Source organism: Mobula birostris, chromosome 13, assembly GCF_030028105.1.
Source record: "Mobula birostris isolate sMobBir1 chromosome 13, sMobBir1.hap1, whole genome shotgun sequence".
Taxonomy (NCBI): Eukaryota; Metazoa; Chordata; class Chondrichthyes; order Myliobatiformes; family Myliobatidae; genus Mobula; species Mobula birostris.
The window spans coordinates 92,747,198-92,768,132 of NC_092382.1; the positions used below are offsets into that span (position 1 = coordinate 92,747,198).

The 20,935-nt window shown below is 44.7% G+C and overlaps 1 protein-coding gene across 1 annotated transcript in view; it reads right to left on the bottom strand.

The window, feature by feature from the left end:
• The window catches only part of LOC140208050 (NACHT, LRR and PYD domains-containing protein 6-like), a 67,521-nt gene that overhangs the window by 34,373 nt on the left and 12,213 nt on the right, over window positions 1-20,935 (bottom strand). The window contains exons 3-5 of the mRNA XM_072276577.1: window positions 16,430-16,647; window positions 13,487-13,688; window positions 12,684-12,747 (exon numbers count right to left, since the gene is read on the bottom strand). Coding sequence (XP_072132678.1) covers window positions 12,684-12,747; window positions 13,487-13,688; window positions 16,430-16,647 — 484 coding nt within the window. The remainder of the gene's footprint in view (window positions 1-12,683; window positions 12,748-13,486; window positions 13,689-16,429; window positions 16,648-20,935) is intronic.

Below are 20,935 nucleotides of genomic sequence, written 5' to 3' on the forward strand. Positions count from 1 at the left end.
TGTAACTACGTATTTGGTGCAGTTTTTGGTGAACTACGTAGAGAAAATACTTAAGTAAGTTTGAAAGAGTACAGAGAAAAATTTGCAAGGACGTTGCTGGGTCTAGATGATCTGAGTTATAAGGCAAGAATGTCTAGGTTAGAACTTCATTCCTTGGTATGTAGAAGATTAAGGGGAGATTTGATAGAGGTAATCACAATTAGGAGGGGTGAGTGCAAGCAGGTCTTTTTTCCATTGAGATCATGGGTTCAGGGTGAAACGTGAAATGTTTAAAGGGAACATGAGGGTAAAGTTGTTCACTCAGAAGGTAGTGCCAGCGTGGAATGAACTGCAAGTGATTTTAATACTGAAATGAAAATTGGATAGATATATGGATGACTATGGTCCGGGTGCAGGTCAAAGGGACGAGGCAGTTTTAATGGTTCGGTGCGGACTTAATGGTCCAAAGGGCCTGTTTATGCGTTGTACTTTTCTATGACACTATGACTTCTTGAAAGGGAACCTTTATTCGGAGGTAGTGCTTTCAGATCCCAATTAATGGAAACATCATCTCCATGTCCACGAGATCCAGGCTTTTCGTATTTGGTCAGATTAACTCACATATCTGCCGCCGTCCCTCTGAACTCCTTTGACCACAGACCCAAAGCCACCAAATGCTCCTCATACATCATGCCCTTCGACGCTGTGATCATCCAGTTGTGTAAAAATAATGACAACAGCACTGAACACGTTTCCAGGAATAACGGGTAAATTAGTACCAGGATAATTTGCTGGGAAACCCCGCCCTTTCTTCACTGTCTTACCACCTATCACGAAAAGAGTGCCTGTGCACAGGTCCATTTCCAGGAGATTTAAGCCATGTCGGGGCGAATGTAACAAAAAGAAACGAGAATTACAAGAAACGCTCAGCGGTGAAGGAACAGCTGTGTGCAGAGGAACAAAGTTAACCATTCAGAATCACAAACTTCCATCAGACATTTTCCGCGTTTAGTGCTGATCTCCAGTTTCTGTTTGATTTCCACTGACAGGGAGGGGGACCTCTCAAACACTGAACCCCCTGGTCCATCCCTACTGTTGCAAACACGGAACGGCCCATTTAATCAAAGCCTTTCCTTGTGTGGGATGGAATGAAAACTCATTCTCTCCTTTCCTTCCTAAGGAGCTCTAATCTTCTCAATTGTATTTGCTTCAGGGAGGAATCGTGACCCACATCCTGGTTCAGTTCCGTTCGTGTTATAACATTGATTCATTCTTTACTTTGGGAGCAGTTTATTGTCAGACTATAAGCCCCAGCGATAGCTTGGGACAGAGACCGCTGCGGGATAATCGCACGGAGACAGCAGAGGGAAGGGCACTGTGAACTCTGATGAAGTATTATGCATTTGGATTAACCTTTTCTTTTGAACACTGAACATTGGCTTTCTCCAGATTTAACTCTGTTCCCATTGCCTCGAGTGCACTGATTTCAAGTTCAGCCTGTTTATCAAGCCATCATAGAACATAGGATATAGAAAATAGAATAGTACAGCACAGTACAGGCCCTTCGGCCGACAATGTTGTGCCGACCCTTAGACCCTGCCTCACATATAACCCCCCACCTTAAATTCCTCCATATACCTGTCTAGCAGTCTCTGAAATTTCACTAGTGTATCTGCCTCCACCACTGACTCAGGCAGTGCATTCCACGCACCAACCACTCTCTGAGTAAAAAACCTTCTTCTAATATCCCCTTTGAACTTCCCACCCCTTACCTTAAAGCCATGCCTTCTTGTACTGAGCAGTGGTGCCCTGGGGAAGAGGCGCTGGCTGTCCACTCTATCTATTACTCTTATTATCTTGCATACCTCTATCATGTCTCTTATCATCCTCCTTCTTTCCAAAGAGCAAAGCCCGAGCTCCGTTAATCTTTGAGCATAATGCATACTCTCTAAACCAAGCAGCATCCTGGTAAATCTTTAACTATTGTCCGCAGTTGGACCGTCATATTGATGAGCCAGCTGGGGAGCATACCATCTCCCCGAGATAACTACCCGTCAAAGTCGAAAGCAAGACAAGAATGCCCTCCCCCTTCGGTTTACTGCTCACTTACTGGAAACAAATTGCCAAGTCATATGAAATTCCGAATGTTCCCCTCTATTAGAGATAACTACCGGTCAAAGTCGACAGCAGAGATAACAACCACCCACTCTTTTACTCCTGTATCGGTGATCCATATTAGTTCTTAGCAACAGCTATACAATGGAACCAACGCCTCGCTATATCTCCCCTCACTCTAATTGGCAATATGCGTGCTTTCCTAATTAATCCCCTTTCACCACCTACTGAAATGTAGTCGGGGATGGACAGAGAGTGACGGCCCCACCAGTGAAGGAATAAATAAAGCGAAGCCTTGGTTCCATGTGTCCGGGATCACTAAAGCTCAGAGAGTGAAAGTGTCCACCTCCTGCATCTGGATGCACTTGCCTGGGGATCTCTGGGGCAGAGAAAAGCCTTCACCACCCCCCACCCCACCAAGATTTTGCTCTTTATTCCGAACTGAATGGACAGTGCGGTGTTTCAAAGAACAAATCCAACAGCCTCGGTTCCCGCAAGACATGTTCAGAGAGTTGATCCAGCAAGCTGAAGGAAATCATTAATCCCTTCAAGAGCCAAATTGCTACAGATCAACTTTTCAATAATCCATTAATTTCTCAATCTCGCTTAAGATATCCTAGCAATGCCCAAACACCTTTCTGTTGTATGAAAGGAGGGTGAGGCAATCGTGGCTAACAAACCAATACTTACACGGCCTGACAAATGCGCGTCAATGTTTTTGGCAATATTCATCTATGAATATTTAGAATTAAAACTGAAAAGTTACATACTTTTGATTTTATTTATTATGTTACGTACCCCGTAACTGGGTTGCCAAACCAGCAGAAATGGATCACTCAGTTGGAGTCTGGATTACTAGAACTAAGAAAGTTTTATTAAAGAAATAAGCAACACAGTATTCTAATCAAAAGGATAATAAATGCAACAGTTCAGCAATGATAAACACACATGTACACAGAATTAGGATAACAGGATCAATCAAGTTCTATCGTCCTCTAGGGGTAAATGACCAGTTTCAAAGTGACGCAAAGTTCAGCTCAATTGAATTCAGTTCACTTCGCAGTAATCACTGCCGTGGGAGATGGACAGTGGGGGGCAGGAGAGAGAGAGCAAAACGATTGAATATTCAAACGGCTTCCACACAGACCTTCGATATTCTTCGCAGTCAGCTTTCGGGCGAGCCCTTTGTGATGTCTTCTGAGGTCACCGACAGTGACCCCTCCGTTTCCAGATACGATCGTTTCTCTGCGGTGAACCTGGCACCCAGGCAAGGGCAGACACACACCAGGTTCCCGCTGATCGTGCCTTTCCACCCTGTGCGTCTATGGCTTGGTCCCGCGCCCACCGACAAAACTTCCCACCGACTTGTGGGAGACGCACCGCTTCCAGCGTCTCGTTACCTCGGGGTGTCGTGTGTGTCCTGCCTTAGCGAACCTGTCCCTTTTTATCCCCCTGCTGGGGTATCGCCTGTCCATCACTTCAAACAGTTCAGGGTTCAAAGGGGGAGCCGATCTTGACAGCTCTCCTTCCGTTAAACTCTCCCGTCCCTTCATTAACATCTCCAAATGCTGCTCCATTGTTTTTCCTTATCTCTCTCTCTCCTGAAGACAGGTGGCAGACCAACTGCTGATCCCACTGGTGCCAGCACAGGACAGCTAACATCTTAATCTATGTGTATTCTCGTCACAATTAGTTGAAGGGTATAATAAAATAGAAGACAATAAGAAAAGATTTCATGTTTCGTAAACTCTTTAGCTGTGCACAATTCCATCTGTGCAGCAACAAATGTTACGTGCGCGGAAATATTTCAGTTTTTGTGCGGCCGCGCACTGGCTCAGCTTAGATCTCTTTCTAGATTACCCCTCCCTCATGAAACGGATGTGTCCACTGACTTGTCAGCAGCAATCTGTTGTTGGAATTCGGCAATAATTAGGCCCAGATCTCATCCTTGCTCATACCTACGATGGGGAAGGAGGTGTCTAAATGGAAAATACACTCCATAAATCTATATACCAGCTCGTTAATGCGAGTCAGTTAAATCTGCGGAAGCAACTCACTGCATAAAAACATGGTCATGAAGTTCAGTTGTTGTTCCGATCAAACATCAGAATAGGAAATAAATAGCATTTAAGTGACTTTGACAGTGGAATGCTTGTTGGTGCCTGACGGGGTAGTTAGAGTATCACAGAAAACTGCTGATCTCCTTTGATATTCATGTAGAAGCGGCTTGTTTTACAGAGAATGGAGAAATAAACAAGCAAACAACCAAACAAAAAATACAGTGAAAGGCAGTTCTGTGGGTAAAAATTCCTTGTTAACGACACAGGTCAAGGAGGTTGGCCAGCCTGATTCAATCTGACAGGAAGGCGACAGTTACTCAGATAACAATGCATTTCAATAGTAGTGTGCAAAAGAGCTCACTAAACGTGTAGCATGCAGAATATTGAAGAGGACGGGCAAAAGCAGCAGAAACCGCAAACATGCACTCAGTGCCCACGTTAGTAGGAACAGGAGGGACTGTACATTATAAAGTGTCCACTGTGTGTAAATTTCGATATTTTTATCAAAAGCCAATTACATTTATTTCAGGAAGTTTTATTTTAAATATCCCGGCCAGATACACTCCGTCCTTTTTTAAAACGACACACGCCAGATTAAAAATAACATATTCAGCATATCCATAAAGCCCTGCAATTTTAGATGCAATATTGAACTGATAGAAACACGAGAAACACTGCCCTGACAAGTGGGCGTATTGAAACAGCATAACGTTGCCCACCCAGCACATTCTCTATCCATAGCTGGTGCTGAACCGCTCAGCGAATCGATGCATCTGAATTTTATGATCCCGAACAGTAAGGGAGCTCACCCTGAGCAATGTTCAGTTGGTAACGCGATCATAAAGCTAAACATCACTCTATTCAGCACGTAACCCCACAAAATATTCCGCAACGCTTGCATTAGGCCGCACTAAAACTCAAGTTTGTTTGAGTAAATATTTCTAACACGTAGTTCGAGCCAGAATTACTACTTCAGTGCACAATGCAATGACTATCTTCCTCTCGAAAATTCTCCCTGCTCCAGAGAAGAATCACAACCCGCATCCTGGTTCGGTTCGGTTGGTTTCGTCCCTTTAATTTTTTGTTTACCATGTGACCAATTCATTGTCAGATTATAAACTCCAGCGTCAGCTCGGGGTAAAGTTCACTATTGCTTTATTGCATAGAGATAGCAGAATAAATATCTCTGTGAACTGTGGTCGAAAATGCATTTGGAATAATCTTTTATTTTAATTGCTGGACATTCCCTTTCTGCAGGTGTAACTGTGCCCCAGATATCTGGAGTCGGTCTGATCTCAGGGTCAGTCCGATAATAAAGCCATCTTCGATAGTTGTCTCCAGTTGGACAATTAGAGTAATTATCGAGGTCGCAACTCTACCGTGATTACCATCTCCCAGATATACCTATCAGTCAAAATCGACAGCAAGGTAACAGCGCCATTATCCTTGAATTTATTGCTCACTTACTGGAAGCAAGCTACCATATCACAGCACAATCATATGAAATCCTCACCGAATTCACTGGTGAATTTGCCTGACATCGTATTTATTTTTCAAGTCTATTAACTGCTCCTCGTCAAAAAAGAGACAGAAAAAAACTCTAAACATTAAAATCACTGGGTCTCTAATTTGTCAGAGTGTGCCGCTGGCATTCTGAATTAATGACAGGACATTCGCCCCCTTAATCCTATTCCGATATTCTTCATGATCCCAGCTGAGCCGTGCTCTCAGCAACGTAATACTGCGACCGCCTGCAACATCTCTCTTGATTTTCAGGAATTTATGCTCTGTGCAACTTGGCACATTGAAAATAAAAATCTCTGCTTCTCTTTTCCTTTAAGGTAGAAAGTTCCAAACGTACACCTGCCCCGCGCCATATAAACATTTTATCTGTACGCATCTGTTTCAGCGGTCCCTAAGACAGCAAACATATTCTCCACATTCTTGCCAAGACTCAGCGTGATGTTAACTGCTCCTAGCAAGCATCCAACTCATTTATCTAAACACCAGCTGCTAAAGACGCCACTTATTCATCTAAATAGCTTCCTGTCATTATTTAATGCCAGAGAACACAACCAAACTCTTCAATTCAGTCAGTAACAGTAATTGACCTCGAACACGTCTAAGTCAACGAAAAATATCTATAGCTGGCACATGCACCCACTCTTTGCTGAAAGAAATATATATACAGAGGCAAAATAAAAAGGCACATCCGGAAAGCTGAGCAATTTAAAAAATAGTATTGACCTCGGACAAACACTAAAAATACCACCGTGAGAAGTGGGCTCATTGAAACCCCATAATATTTCCCCGTACAGTCTCTGTCCTTACCTGGTGCTGGACACCCGAGTCTGTTTACAACGAATCGGAGCATTTAAATTTTAATGGCCCTAACATATGTGAACACACTCTGAGCAATGTTCAGCTGATAACGCGCTCATAAATCTGAACGTCACCTGATTCAGCACTTTACGCTGGCATTCCCTTACTCCAGGTTTAACTGCGTGCCGATTGACTGGACCTGCACGGATTTCTAAGTCAGCCCGTTTATAAAGCCATCTTTAGCACTTGTCGCTGGTGGGCCATTAGAGAAATGGGCCAACTGGGGAGAAAAAATGCCGGGATTACCACCTCGCTAAGGTAGCCACCGGTTAAAGTCGACAGCAAGATAAGAACGTCATTCTCCTTCAGTTTACTGCTCACTTACTGGAAACAAGATACCACGTCACAGCAGCAATCATGTGAAATTGGGACTTTTTCCCTCTAGTGAATTTCCCTGCATTTATTTTACACAAATATCTAGCGTTCTTCGTCGGAGATCGATGGAAAAAGTCCGGACATTAAATAAATGTTCTTTGTGTCTCTTATTTGTCAGGGTGTTCTCCAGGCATGTTGAATTAGTAACAGAACATTCGGCCACTCAGCGCGGTTGCACCGTTCCACGTGATCACAGCTGGACTGTGATCTCAGCGGCCCAATTCTGCGACCGCCTGCATCACTACACTCCCTTGCCTGTCAATAAGCTGTGCTCTGCGGAATTAAACACAGCGAAATAAACTCTGCTTCTCTTTTCCAATGAGGAAAAGAATTCCAGTTCGTTGATGTGGCAGCAGTTCTATGTGCAAAAACATGCAGACATGGTCAAAAAGTTAAATTGTTGTTCAGTCCACGCATCAGATGCGGTAGAAATGTGATGTACGTCACTTTGACACTGGAGTGAGTGGTGGTGCCTAACAGGGTTGGTTTGAGTAATTCTGGAACTGCTCATCTCCAGGGATGTTCAAGTAAAAGTAAAAAAAGCAGGCAGAATCCAATGAACAGCAGTTCTGTAGATGAAACGCCTTGATAATGAGAGAGATGAAAGAGAAATGTCAGACCGATCATTCAGACAGGACGGCGACAGTAACTCAAATGACCACGCCTAACTAAGGGAGGGCACATAATAGAGCAAACATTAGCGGGGTTTTGGAGAACTGAGAAGCTTTTAAAAACCAGCAGAAGGCAACTAATAGTAATTAAGAAGGAAAAGATATAAGCTAGCCAATAATGTTGAAGGGGATTCCAAAAGTTCCTTCAGGTAATTAAAGTGTAAAAGAGAGGCGAGAGTGGATATGGGACCACTGGGAAACAATGCTGGAGAGGTAGTAATGGGGGACAATGGTGGACGAACACAATACGTATTTTGCACCAGTCTTCATCGGCAGTATGGTGGCAGTTTCAGGGGTCAGGGACCATGAGTGAGTGAAATTGCCATTACGAGAGAGAAGGTTCTTGGAACAGTATGTTCTGAAGGTACATAAGTCACCAGGACCAGCTGACGTACATGGCAGGGTTCTGACTGAGGTGACTGAAGTGATTCTGGAAGTATAATTAATGATCCTTTATGATTCTTGAATGGTTCCGGAAGACTAAAACATTGTAAATGTCACCCAACTCTTTATGAAGGGAGAGAGGCAGAAATAAAGAAACTAAAGACAGTCTGACCTCAGTCGTTGAGAGTATATTGGAGTTGAATATTGAGGATGAGGTCTCAGGATACTTGGAAGCACATCACGAAATAGGTCGCAATCACCATGGTTTCCTCACGAGCAAAATTCCCTGACAAACCTGTGGGAATTTTTTTTTAAGAAATAGCAAGCAGGATAGACAAAGGAGAATTGGTTGATACTGTGTACTTGAATTTGTAGAAGGATCTTGACAACGTACGACACATGAGGTTGCTTGACAAACTACGAGCCCATGGCATTACGGGGTGGAGGGGGGGGGGGGGTTTCCTGATGGGCTAAAGAAGTGGTTGATTGGCAGGAGGCAAAAATTTGGAATAAAAGGATGCCTTATGATTGGCTGCTGGTGACTAATGACGTTCAACAGCAGTCTGTGTTGGGATCGATTCTTTTTACGTTATATGTCTATGATTTGGATGATGGAATTGATTGTTTTTTTGCAAACTTTGCAGACAATACAAAGATAGGTGGAGGTGCAGGTAGCTTTGAGGAAGTGGAGAGGCTACAGAAGGACTCAGGCAGATTAGAAGAACGGGCAGTGTAATAACAGAAGGAATATAGCTTCGGAAAGTGGATAGTCATGCACTTTGGTAGAATAAAAGAAACGGCAGACTGTTTTTCAAAATAGGGAGAGAATACAAAAAAGTGAGGCGCAAAGGGACTTTGAAGTCCTTGTGCATGACTCCCGAAAGAGTAATGCACTGGTTGAGTCTGTGGTGAGGAGGGCAAATGCGATGTTAGCATTCATTTCAAGAAGATTAGAATATAAAAGCAGAGATTTCAAAGCACCGGTAAAGCCTCGCTTTGAATATTGTAAGCACTTTAGGGCCCTTTATATCAGAACAATGTACATATAGTTTGAGTTTTTTGATATTAATCAACCGAAACAGACTTGTTCATGTCAAAGTGAAAACAGATCATGACAAAGTGATCTAAATTAATTAGAAATATAAAACACAAAATAATTGATTGCAAATGCATTCACCCCGTTCAAGCCAGCCTTTGGCAGCAATTACAGCCTTGAGTCTCTGTACAGAAGCGTGAAAAAGTTTGGGCACTCCTGGTCAAAATTTCTGTTACTGTGAATAGTTAAGTGAGTAGAAGATGATCTGATCTCCCAAAGGCATAAAGTTAAAGATGAAACATTCTTTTAAACATTTTAAGCAAGATTAGTATATTATTTTTGTTTTGTACAATTTTAGAGCGAAAAAAGGAAAGGAGCACCATGCAAAAGTTTGTGTACCCCAAGAGTTATCTCAGATTACTTTTACCAAGGACTCAGACCGTAATTAGTTTGTTAGGTCCATGGCCTATTCACAATCATCGTTAGCAAAGGCCAGGTGATGCAAATTTCAAAGCTTTATAAATACCCTGACTCCTCAAACCTTGTCCCAACAATCAGCAGCCATGGGCTCCAGTAAGCTGCTGCCTAGCACTCTGAAAATTAAAATAAATGATGCTCACAAAGCAGGAGAAGGCTACAAGAAGACAGCAAAGTGTTTTCAGGTAGCCATTTCATCAGTTCGTAATGTAATTAAGAAATGGCAGTTAACAGGAACGGTGGAGGTCAAGTTGAGGTCTGGAAGACCAAGAAAACTTTCCGAGAGAACTGCTCGTAGAATTGCTAGAAAGGCAAATCAAAACCCCCGTTTGATTGCAAAAGACCTTCAGGAAGATTTAGCAGACTCTGGAGTGGTGGGGTACTGTTCTACTGTGCAGCGACACCTGCACAAATATGACCTTCATGGAAGAGTCATCACAAGAAAATATCCCCTGCGTCCTCACCACAAAATTCAGTGTCAGAAGTTTGCAAACGAACATCCAAACAAGCCTGATGCATTTTGGAAACAAGTCCTGTGGACTGATGAAGTTAAAAAAAAGAACTTTTTGGCCGCAATGAGCAAAGGTATGTTTGGAGGGAAAAAGGGTGCAGAATTTAATGAAAAGAACACCTCTCCAACTGTTAAGCACGGGGGTGGATGGATCATGCTTTGGGCTTGTGTTGCAGCCAGTGGCACGGGGAATATTTCACTGGTAGAGGGAAGAGTGAATTCAATTAAATACCAGCAAATTCTGGAAGCAAACATCACACCGCCTGTAAAAAAAAGCTGACAATGAAAATAGGATGGCTTCTACAACAACACAATGATCCTAACACACCTCAACTTCCACAATGGACTACCTCAAGAGGCGCAAGCTGAAGATTTTGCCATGGCCCTCACAGTCCCCCGACATAAACATCATCGAAAACCTGTGGATAGACCTCAAAAGAGACGTGCATGCAAGACAGCCCAAGAATCTCACAGAACTAGAAGTCCTTTGCAAGGAAGAATGGGCGAAAATCGCCCAAACAAGAATTGAATAACTCTTAACCGGCTACAAAAAGCGGTTATAAGCTGTGATACTTGCCAAAGGGGGTGTTACTAAGTACAGACCATGCAGGGTGCCCAAACGTTTGCTTCGGGTCCTTTTCCTTTTTTGTTATTTTGAAACTGTAAAAGATGGAAATAAAAAAGTAATCTTGCTTAAAATATTAAAGAAATGTATCATCTTTAACTTTATGCCTTTTGGAAATCGGGTAATCTTTTAGTCGGTTAGCTATTCACAGTGACAGAAACTTTGACCGGGGTGCCGAAACTTTTGCATGCCACTGTAGCTGTGGGTACGTCTTCTCCCAAGTTACAGTTCTCTTGAAGACTGCATCAGGTTGTTCTCCAGGATTTCCTGGAATTTTGCTGTATTCGCTTTACCCGCTACCTTTACGAGCCTTCCAGAGCCTACTGCAGTAAAGCATCGCAACTGCATGATGCAGCCAGCACCATGCATTTTGGTAGGAATGGTGAGCTATTGATGATTTGTGTTCCTCGTCTTACGCCAAACATAGCGTTTAGCCTGATGGCCTTAATGCTCAATTTTGGTTACATCAGACCATAGATCCTTCTCCAGCTGACCTTAACGTCCTCCATCTGCCTTCTGGCAAACTCTAGCCGAGATTTCATGTGAGATATTTTCAACAGTCGCTTTCTCCTTACCACTCTCCCATAAAGCTGCGACTGGTGAAGCACCTGGACAACAGCTATTGTATGCACAGTCTCCCCCATCTCAGCCACTGAAGGTTGTAACTCCTCCAGAGTTGTCATGGGTCTCTTGGTGGCCTCCCTCACTAATTCCCTTCTTATTAGGATGGCCTGCTCTCGGCAGATTTACAGCTGTACCATATTCTTTCCATTTCTTGATTATTGACTGAACTGTACTCCAAGGGATACTCAGTGACATGGAAATTCTCTTGTATCCATCTCCTGATTTGTGTTTTTCAGTAATCTTTTCTCGGAGTTGCCTCGACTGTTCTTTTGTCTTCATGATGTACCTTTTTCTTTGCCGGGATATGACGCACCAGCAGTTGGACCTTCCATATCTAGGTGTATTTTTACTACAATCATTTGAAACACCTTGACTAATTATGTGACTTGTCAAACGAATTGGCTGTACTATTGATGATTTAGTGTTTCATGTTAAAGTGGTGTGATGGATAGAGTAGCGGACCGGCAAACGAAACAGCGGGATATATGTTAGTTGCAGATATAGGCAGAGAAATAGTGGACGGGTTTAAGCAGACCAAATATGGGTTTTTGGGAGATTAAATGTAAAGGAACAGTATACGGGTAATCTCGAGACACTTAACAATGATCATGAGGACACGGATCTTGTGATCCAAGTTCACACTGCTCTAGTAAATGACTACGCCTTTTGATGGGGTGGTACAGAGGACATGTGGGATGTTTGCCTTTATTGATCGCTGAATTGGCGATCCAAGAATGGAGAGTTGTGATGTACTTTTGTAAAATTTCAGTTCGGTATATTGCATTAGGTCTGGTTGGTGCATTTCAATAAGGATTTTAGAGGCTCTGGTAACAGCGCAGATGATGCTTTTCAGATAATGCCTGAATTAGAGGGCTTGCACTATCGGATTGTTCCGTGTTCAGTATCTAATGTAACTCAGGAGGGCATTAATTGGCGTAAGGAACATTACGGCTCCTGTATAAAGTCTCATTGAAACAGCGCATCTGGCGAGAGACTCCTGGACAGGACGAGGGAACCCCAGCACCGGGCTGGGCGAGGTACCCCTGGGCTGGGCGAGGCACATGGACAGGACGAGAACACGAAGCCTTGACTTGGTCGGGGGAGACCAGGAACGCAGAGCCTTGGTCGAGGGAGAACAGGAACGCAGAGCCTTGGTCTTGAGAACGGGAGCACGAAACCTTGGACTTGAGAGACAGGAAAATGGAACACGGAGCCAGGACATCTCCTTGGGAACAGAACGTAGGGCCGTGACTCATACACAGAAAACTGAGAGACATCTCTCAACTCAAGATAGCGGCAAACAGCCGGACCTACCCAGAGGTGGCGAGGGCACAAAAAGACAATTCCCAGCACAAGGTAGCGACAAACGGTCGGACCTACATAGCGAAGGCATGGACACAGAGACAGTTCTCAAAACTAGGTAGCGGCAAACGGCCGGACCCACCTAGCGAAGGCGTGGACACTGAGACGGTTCCTACCACTAGGTAGAGGCAACCGCCCGCGCCTACCTAGTGAGGGCGTGGACACAGAGACAGTTCAAAACTACGATAGACAGTTCCTTATCTTGCTTTGGCGGTTGAACCTGACAGCGGTGCAGGCAAAGGTTGCAGACGAGGGTTACAGGCGAGGCAAGGCTTCAGCCGAGGCTTCAGACGAGGCAAGGTGAGGTAAGGTTTCAGACGAGGTAAGTCGAGGCAAGGCTTCAGACACTGGTTGCCGGGCAAGGCTTCAGGAGGAAGGGGCAGAGAAGGGATTCGGACAGGGGGCTTGGACAGGAACAATCCAGCAACTGAAGCCGAACCAAGGAGCTATTTATGTAGCCAGCCCAAAATGTGAATCAGCTGCCTCAATTAGAACACCCAACAGAAAAAGGGAAAACCAGAAAACCTGGAATAAGGAAAGATGGACCTGACAGCGAACCGGAATCCGGACTTCACGGACCGGACCATAACATTCACGAACAGCATGCGTTGTTCAGTCCTTGAACTGAGTCCATAGAGTGTGGAATCAGTTGGAGTTCAAGTGAGTGAGGGCATCCACGCCCGTTCAGGAGCCTGATGGTTAATGGGTAATAACGGTTCCCGACAAAAAACACACACAAAATGTTGGAGGAACTCAGCAGGCTAGTAGCATCTATGGAAAATAGTAAACAGTCGACGTTTCCGATCAGGACCCTTCATCAGTCCTGATGAAGTGTCTCGGACCAAAACATCAACAGTTTACTATTTTCCGTAGATGCTGCCTTGCCTGATGAGTTTCTCCGGCATTTCGGTTGTTTTGCTTGGATATCCGGCATCTGGAACAGGTGGCGGGAGGCGGCAGGAACAGTTTGATCCTGGCGAAGAGGCAGGTGTAATAGTGGATGAAACGGACGCATGTGTGGAGAGGTTGGCTGTTTCGTCCCATTGCTTCTGGGGTGAGGGCCTCGTGGGCGAGTGGAACAGGGCACCTGTCATTTTTGAGGAATGATAGAAACGTATTTGTGCCTGGGTGAGACCTAGAGGGGTCACAGTTCAACCTGTAACAGAGGTTATCAATGTTCGGACACTGAGTGGGGTGGAAAGACCCAGGCCTATTGTGGTTTAGCTCCAACAGGAGGGACGGAAGAAATGATCTTGGGAATCCCCTACAGGGCAGTGGGTATCTATCAGCAGATTTTTCCTGGTTATATTATAGCAGAGTGCCGGCTAGCCCCAGTACAAAACCTATCACACGTTTTCACCCTCGCACTCTCCTCTTCACAGACCTCACAGCAGATGCGGCTAGAAAATCCAAGGATAATACTTATATTTTCATTAATAGCATCGAACCGGACCCGGACCATCGCCCTCCATAGTTCTACGCTCCCTCCCCGCAACCGCCCACCCATGTGCATTTCCAAATTTCTCTGAAATGGAACACACAGCCATCACTTCCGATGGCAGCTCGTTCCCTACTTTCACCACCGCCTGAGCTCGGGTTCTCTTTACAGGTGTCGCCTTTCGCCTTTAACCCATGACCTCCAGCTGTAGCCTTACCCAGCCTCGGTGGAAAACTAAGCATGTTCTGAATACCTATCAAATTTCTCTTCGTTCTCCTGCAAACCAAAGAAAAGTCTCTTAGCTATCCTACCTTTCCTTATAAGTCAGGTTCTCAAATTCTGGCAACATTCCTGTGATATATCTCTGTACGCTTTTAAGCTTACTGATGTCTTCACTGTTGGTAGGTGACAGAAACTGCACAATACTCCAAACATGGCCTCCCCAAAGTCTTAAACATCTTCAACATCCTATCCCAGCCCTTGTACTCAATACTCTAACTTAGAAACTCCGCTGGTTCATGACAGCGACGCCTCTCTTCCTGATAGATTGAATGTCTTCTACGCACTGTTTGATGCACTGAACGACGGGCCGGCCAAGGAGATCAGATCAGCCATTGCAACATTGTGTGGCTGTCAACATACCTGGTCGGGTAAGAGACTCTTCTACCCAGATAGCAGATGTTCCCATGGACATCGTCATCAACCTCACTTCTTTAATATATATTATTTCTGATTTTGCACAGGATTAATCCATTCAATATACGTATACTGCAATTGATTGATTGATTGATGTTTTTATTTATTTATTATTATTACTTTGTTCCCCCCCCCCACCCCACTCCTCTGTATTATGTATTGCACTGAACTGCTGCTGCTTAGTTAACAAATTTGACGACACATGCCGGTGATAATAAACCTTATACTGATTCTTTCTGAATCAGCCCTCTAACTTTGCAGCCTTGAAGGCTGTTAAGATCATCCCGGTGCCCAAGAGGCCAATAGTAAACTGTCTTAACCACTACCGTCCAGTGGGACTGGCCTCAGTAATAATGAGGTTTGAGGTGTTTGGATTCCTCCGCCAGAATACTGTTCACCAAGTTCGGTTCGGCGTTCAATGCGATCGTTTTTAGAAGTGAGTGGGGGGCCTGTGCTTGCTGGGTCTAAGCACCTATTTCTCCAACTACAACTTGGACGTCTTGCTGGATAGGCCTCAGACTGCCCGAGTTGGCAGCAAGATCGCTCACTCCATCATGCTGAGCACCGGCGCCCCCACCCCGCCCCTCCCACCAGAGCTGCGAGCTCATTTTGCTATTGTTCACCTTGCTGCCGTGCAACAGTGCTGATAGATCGAGAGACAACCACGTCATTACGCTCCTTGATGACACAACAGTGGCTGGCCTCATGAGCAACAATGAAGAGACAGCGTACAGAGAGATGATAGAGTGGCTTTTCCGCGGGTGTGAACACACCACCTTGAGAAGAGATGATTGTGGACGTCAGAAGGGGCAGGCCAACCACATTATTGAACACCAGCTTCGCCTCCGCGCAGAGCGTCAGTAGCACCAAGTTTCTTGGTGTGCTTTATCCCAGTGGGTCACTCAACGCAACTTCTTTAGTCAAGAAAACTCAGTGGTACCTCCACGTCCTCAGGTGACTGAAACCAGCGAGATTTCCTGCCCTTATTCTAACCACGTTCTACCAGAGCTCCTTCGAGAGTCTTCTGATTGTAGACTACAGGAGAGGGAAACCACAGGTCCGTGAGACAGCAATCACCGGAAAATCAGAGGTGGAGAGGGTCAGTAACTTTAAATTCAAGGGTGTTACCATCTCGGAGGGCCTGTCCTGGACCCATCATATAAATATTATTGCGAGGAAAGCACGACAGCGCTTCTACTTCCTCAGGAGTTTGTGGAGATTCGGCATGTCATGAAAAGCCTTTCCAAACTTCTATAGATGTGAGTTGGCCATGTATTATGACTATAACTCTATTATGGCCATGTATGGGAGCACCAACGCTTTTAAGTGGGAGATTCTACAAAAGGCAGTGTATTTCTACCAGTTAATCATAGGTAAAACCCTCACAACCATTGAGTAAATGGACATGAAACTCTGCCGTGGAAAATCAGCATCCATCATCAGAGATCCTCACCACCCAGGCCGTGTTCTTTTCTTGCTGCTGCCATCAGGTCGAAGGTACAGGTGCGTCAGGGCTCGCACCACCAGATTCAAGAACAGTTACTATCACTCAGCCATCAGGCTCTTGAACAAAAGGGGATAGTTGCAGTCACTCTATTTCTAGTGTTCCCACAACCGATGGTATCACTTTGAGAACTTTTTAATTTGGTACTTTAATACTCTTTATTTATTGCTGGGCTAAACGTCTTGCTTACTTAAGGAAGGTGAAGTGGCTCCACAGCCTCTCCTTTCCAGGTGTAGTGATCTCCGTACGACCACGGTTTAGCTTGCCGTGCAGGAGGTCACCTGCATATGGCCTCTCCGACATGACTATGGCTATAGCAAAGCCTTCTCGTGGCGTCCCTGTTCTTACTGAGTTTGCTATGTCCTGGCGCGACCGAGCTGCCTGCGGTATAGCCTGGGCTAATGAATCCTGTTTGGCAGCCAGACCAGGAGAAGGACACTTCCGTTTCCAAACCGGGGTACATGGGACTCGTTACCCCTGCGATGCAATCTGTCTCAGAGAAAACAGATATTCAACCGACAGCAGCTTACTGTGCCATTGTGGAACGTCCCGCCGCTCAAAAGAGTGGAATCGGTCCGTACGCACCGATCCTTACTATAAACACCCTGCTGCGCAGGCGGGAAGAACCAGCGCGACGTCACTCCTGTCTTGAAATTTGTTAACAGCCGCAGCAGTTCAATGCAATGTATACTATAGAAAAAAAGGAAGAAAATAATAAACAAATAGATAAATTACTGTATACGTATATTGAATAGAATAAAAAATCGTGCAAAAACAGAAAAATATATATATATTTAAAAAGTGACGTGGTGTTCATGGGTTCAATATCCATTTATGAATTGGATGGCAGAGTGGAAGAAGCTGTTCCTGAATCGCTGAGTGTGTGCCTTCAGGCTTCTGTACCTCCTACCTGATGGTCAGAGTGAGAAAAGGGCATGCCCCGGGTGCTGACGGTCCTTAATAATGAACGCAGCCTTTCGGAGACACCGCTCTTGAAGATGTCCGGGGTACTTTGTAGGTTAGTACCCAAGATGGAGCCGACTAAATTTACAACCATCTGCAGCTTCTTTCGGTCCTGTGCATTAGAACCATACCAGACAGTGATGAAGCCTGTCAGAATACACTACACGGTACATCTATAGAAGTTTCTGAGTACCGCTGCACTCTGGCAGAAAACTATGAACTAGGGACAGCAAGGCTGCCCAGACTCTCATTGTTACCTAAATGACCTCATTATTACTGGTAAGGATGACAAAGTGCATCTCAAGACAGATTTATAAAGTTTAGAAGAGCACGGTATCGTAAGTGTGAATTCTGTAAAGCAAGCATCACTTACTCTGGTCTCAGGATTGACGCACAAGGATTTACACAAGTGTTTTGAGAAAATTCAAGCAGTGGTCGATGCCAGGGCCAAAAGGACGTGTCACAGTTGCGGCCTTTTTTTAAAAGTATTTGTCAACGACTATAACAGCCGGCTGCCAAACCTAGCTACCGTGCTTCACGCCTTGAACTCATGACTACAGATCGGGAAGAAATTACACTGGACAAAGCAGTGTGTGGTAGCTTTCAAAGAAGTGAAGGACATGGTGACGTCAGACCCGCACTGACTCATTGTGATCCTTGCCGTCCAGTGAAGCTAGCCTGTGACGCCCCGCTTTAAACATTGGTACAATGATGTCACGTGTTATGAGCATGCAAGTGAACGCCCCATAGCTTTTGCAACACGTTCCCTTACCGCTGCAGAGAAAAATATCGCGAAGATTGACAGAGTGGCCTTGAGTATGGTTTGGGGTATTTTACCCAGCACTTGTATGGGAGAGAATTTCCCAGAGTTATTGCTCGCCAACCACGAGTGTCCAGTTTTAATCCACGATCAGCAGCACCGCCAATGCAGAGACAGGCACTGGTTCTCGGAGGACACAATGACAAGATTAAATTTAACAGAGCGACCAATATTGGAAACGTTGTTATGTTTTCCCGTTTGCCCTTGGAAAATGAAATACTGGGAAAAAAAGTTATAAAAATAAACGACACTCCTCTTCACGTATTTTTCCTAAGGCAAATCGAAACCGTTCCAATGATGTCAGAAATTATCCAAAGGGAAAGCAGAAAAGACCCCATACCTCCTCGGGTCTACATGGCCAACCAAAATGCCTGGAACGTACTGCATAAACTACTGTTCCTCCAATTTACCAGCGTCGAGATGAACTTGTCCTTGACGGGGGTTGCCCTATATGAGGGGATTGCGAGTTGTTGGGCCATCCAAGATGAGGTAACGTGTTGGAAGCGCTAAGAGAAGGCCATCTAAGCGTGTTTAAAATGAGGGTGTTGGCCCGAAGCTTTGCCCGGTGGCCTGGGATAGTTCAGCAGATTGAGCAGCTTGCCATGGGCCGTGCAACATGCCAACATGTTCAAAAGATGTTAAGAAGTAGCGCCTCTCCATCCCTGGGAATGGTCTGCATTGCCCTGGCAGAGGATCTATGTGGATTTTGCCTGTTCGTGCGTGCGCACGAATGTCATGGTGGTAGTGGATGCAGCTAGAAAGTGTTCCCAATAACACCCACTACAGCCCCGCAGACTGTTGATGGGTTGAGAAGCCTCTTCGCAAGGACGGGTGATGGTCAGTGATAATAGACCTAAGGGAATAAATGGCTTAGAGGGTAGGTTTGTTCAGCGTCTAACGACCACACTGCAAGCAACGTCGGCACAACATGCTACGTTAACACCAAAACAGAAGCTAGTCGATGTCCTCCTTGCATATCATAATGCAACACATTTCACAATTAGCAACTCACCGGCCGTGGGTCATACCTTTCGCTCACGCTTGGATCTGCTCAAACCCAATCTCAGAAAGTGTTTGCAGGAAAAGGGATTGAGCAGATTGAGGAAGTATGAAGACCCGGATTGAGCAGATTGAAAGAGTATGAGGACCTGCCGAAGGGTCTTGGCAAGAAACGACGACTGTTTACTCTTTTCCTAGCTGCTGCCTGGCCAGATGAGTTCCACCAGCATTCTATGCGTGTTGCACGGATTTCCAGCATCTGCAGATTTTCTCTCGTCTGAGAACCTGAGTATTTTGTCTACTTGAATAAGCTACTTTGATGTGTGTAAGCTAAAATTATACTGGATTGATTAACGTCCAGCTGCTTTCTTATTCGCTCAGTTAGATTTCAGAAAACTGATATTATAGGAATTTATTTCCTGGTAAATTATAAAAATTACAACGATTCATGGACTGGGCAATCGCGATATCCCGATAACTAAAATCTCTTGGCAATTTCTAAAAGATTCGATTGTGTGGTTTAATGGGTAAGGCGTCTGACTTCGGTTCTTCACCTGAAGTCATCAGAAGTTTGCAAGTTCGAGTCCTGTTACGTTCGTATTGCTAACCTTAATGTATTGGATCCAGACATCCATTTTGAAGACGCAACATTTTATTTAATATATCTTGTCTGTAATGGTTTTATGTAACTATGTTCACAAAAAACGCGATTAAAATCCTCATCTGCCAACAGGAGCTGCTGCTAGGAAGGCGAAGAGTGCTTCACATTCCGTAGATCGGGCTCAGTTAGGATACACCGCAAGTGAACTGGGTAACCATTGGGACAGCACATCAAACACGTTTCCCTTGCGTCAGATACGCACACGGGGAAGGTCCTGATTGTGACGCGAAGGACTATCATCAGAATTCGGACGGGTGGCTACGTTTGAAGGAAGAATGAAAAACGACTATAGACTGATAGGAATTGGTACAGGTACGTCAGGTTTCAGTCCAAGGTGTGAGGCCGCAGTGCTGTTGTCCTGTAACTTGCCCAGTCCCATTGTTAAACTGTGAGAAGTATAAGTTATTTGAGCGTATTTCACAAAACAGTAATGCATCCAATGATTACACCTGATGCGGGGACTATTTACGTAAAATACAGTAGTTAGCACGCAGGAACTTTCAAATCATCTCGTCTTCTCTGACCGCAATCCAAAATTAGACTAATTCTATCTGGTCGCGCCTACTCCATTTGCTTCTATTCTCGTCTTCCCTGTCAAAACAAGCAACAACATCTCCTCCTGAAAAAAAAGTTTAGTTTCTCCGACCCCCATGCCCGGAAACTTGAAAGCACTTTAATCGTTTCATTAGCTGCAGTAATAAAGTTAACCACAAATTTACCCATCATGGCCAGGATAGTTTAGTAGTCTAAGGTTGTGTTTAGAGGTGGTTTCCAGTTCCACTTCTGAGAGTTCGGCAATCTTCCTCCCGTTCGTTTCCGTGTTTTCTTTACTTTATCCCGGTTTTGCTGAATTACAGTTTCCATCATTGAACGTGTATCTCCATCCTGTTGTTTTTCGCGATCTTCTCATTTTCCCCTCGACTGACAGCAAGATATGTAAGCATCATCCATTCCACTATCTCTCTTTCTATCCACCAGCTCCTTTCCGGTTGTTTCCCAGATATTTGTTGATGGAAACGGCTATAGAAATCACTCTGGGCGTGGGGGTGGGCGACGTGGACAATGTGCTATGCAGTTGGGAATGAAAATTTGGGAGAGTTGCGACATAGATACTAAAAAGAGATAAATACAAAGAGTGAAGTCGGAAAGTGACGAGACATGAGCTGGAAGGTCACGTGATGGAGCCAAGATTCAGTGAGAGGACAATCGAAGTAACAGAGCAGAATATGAGCTGGACTTGTGCAAATTTGTCC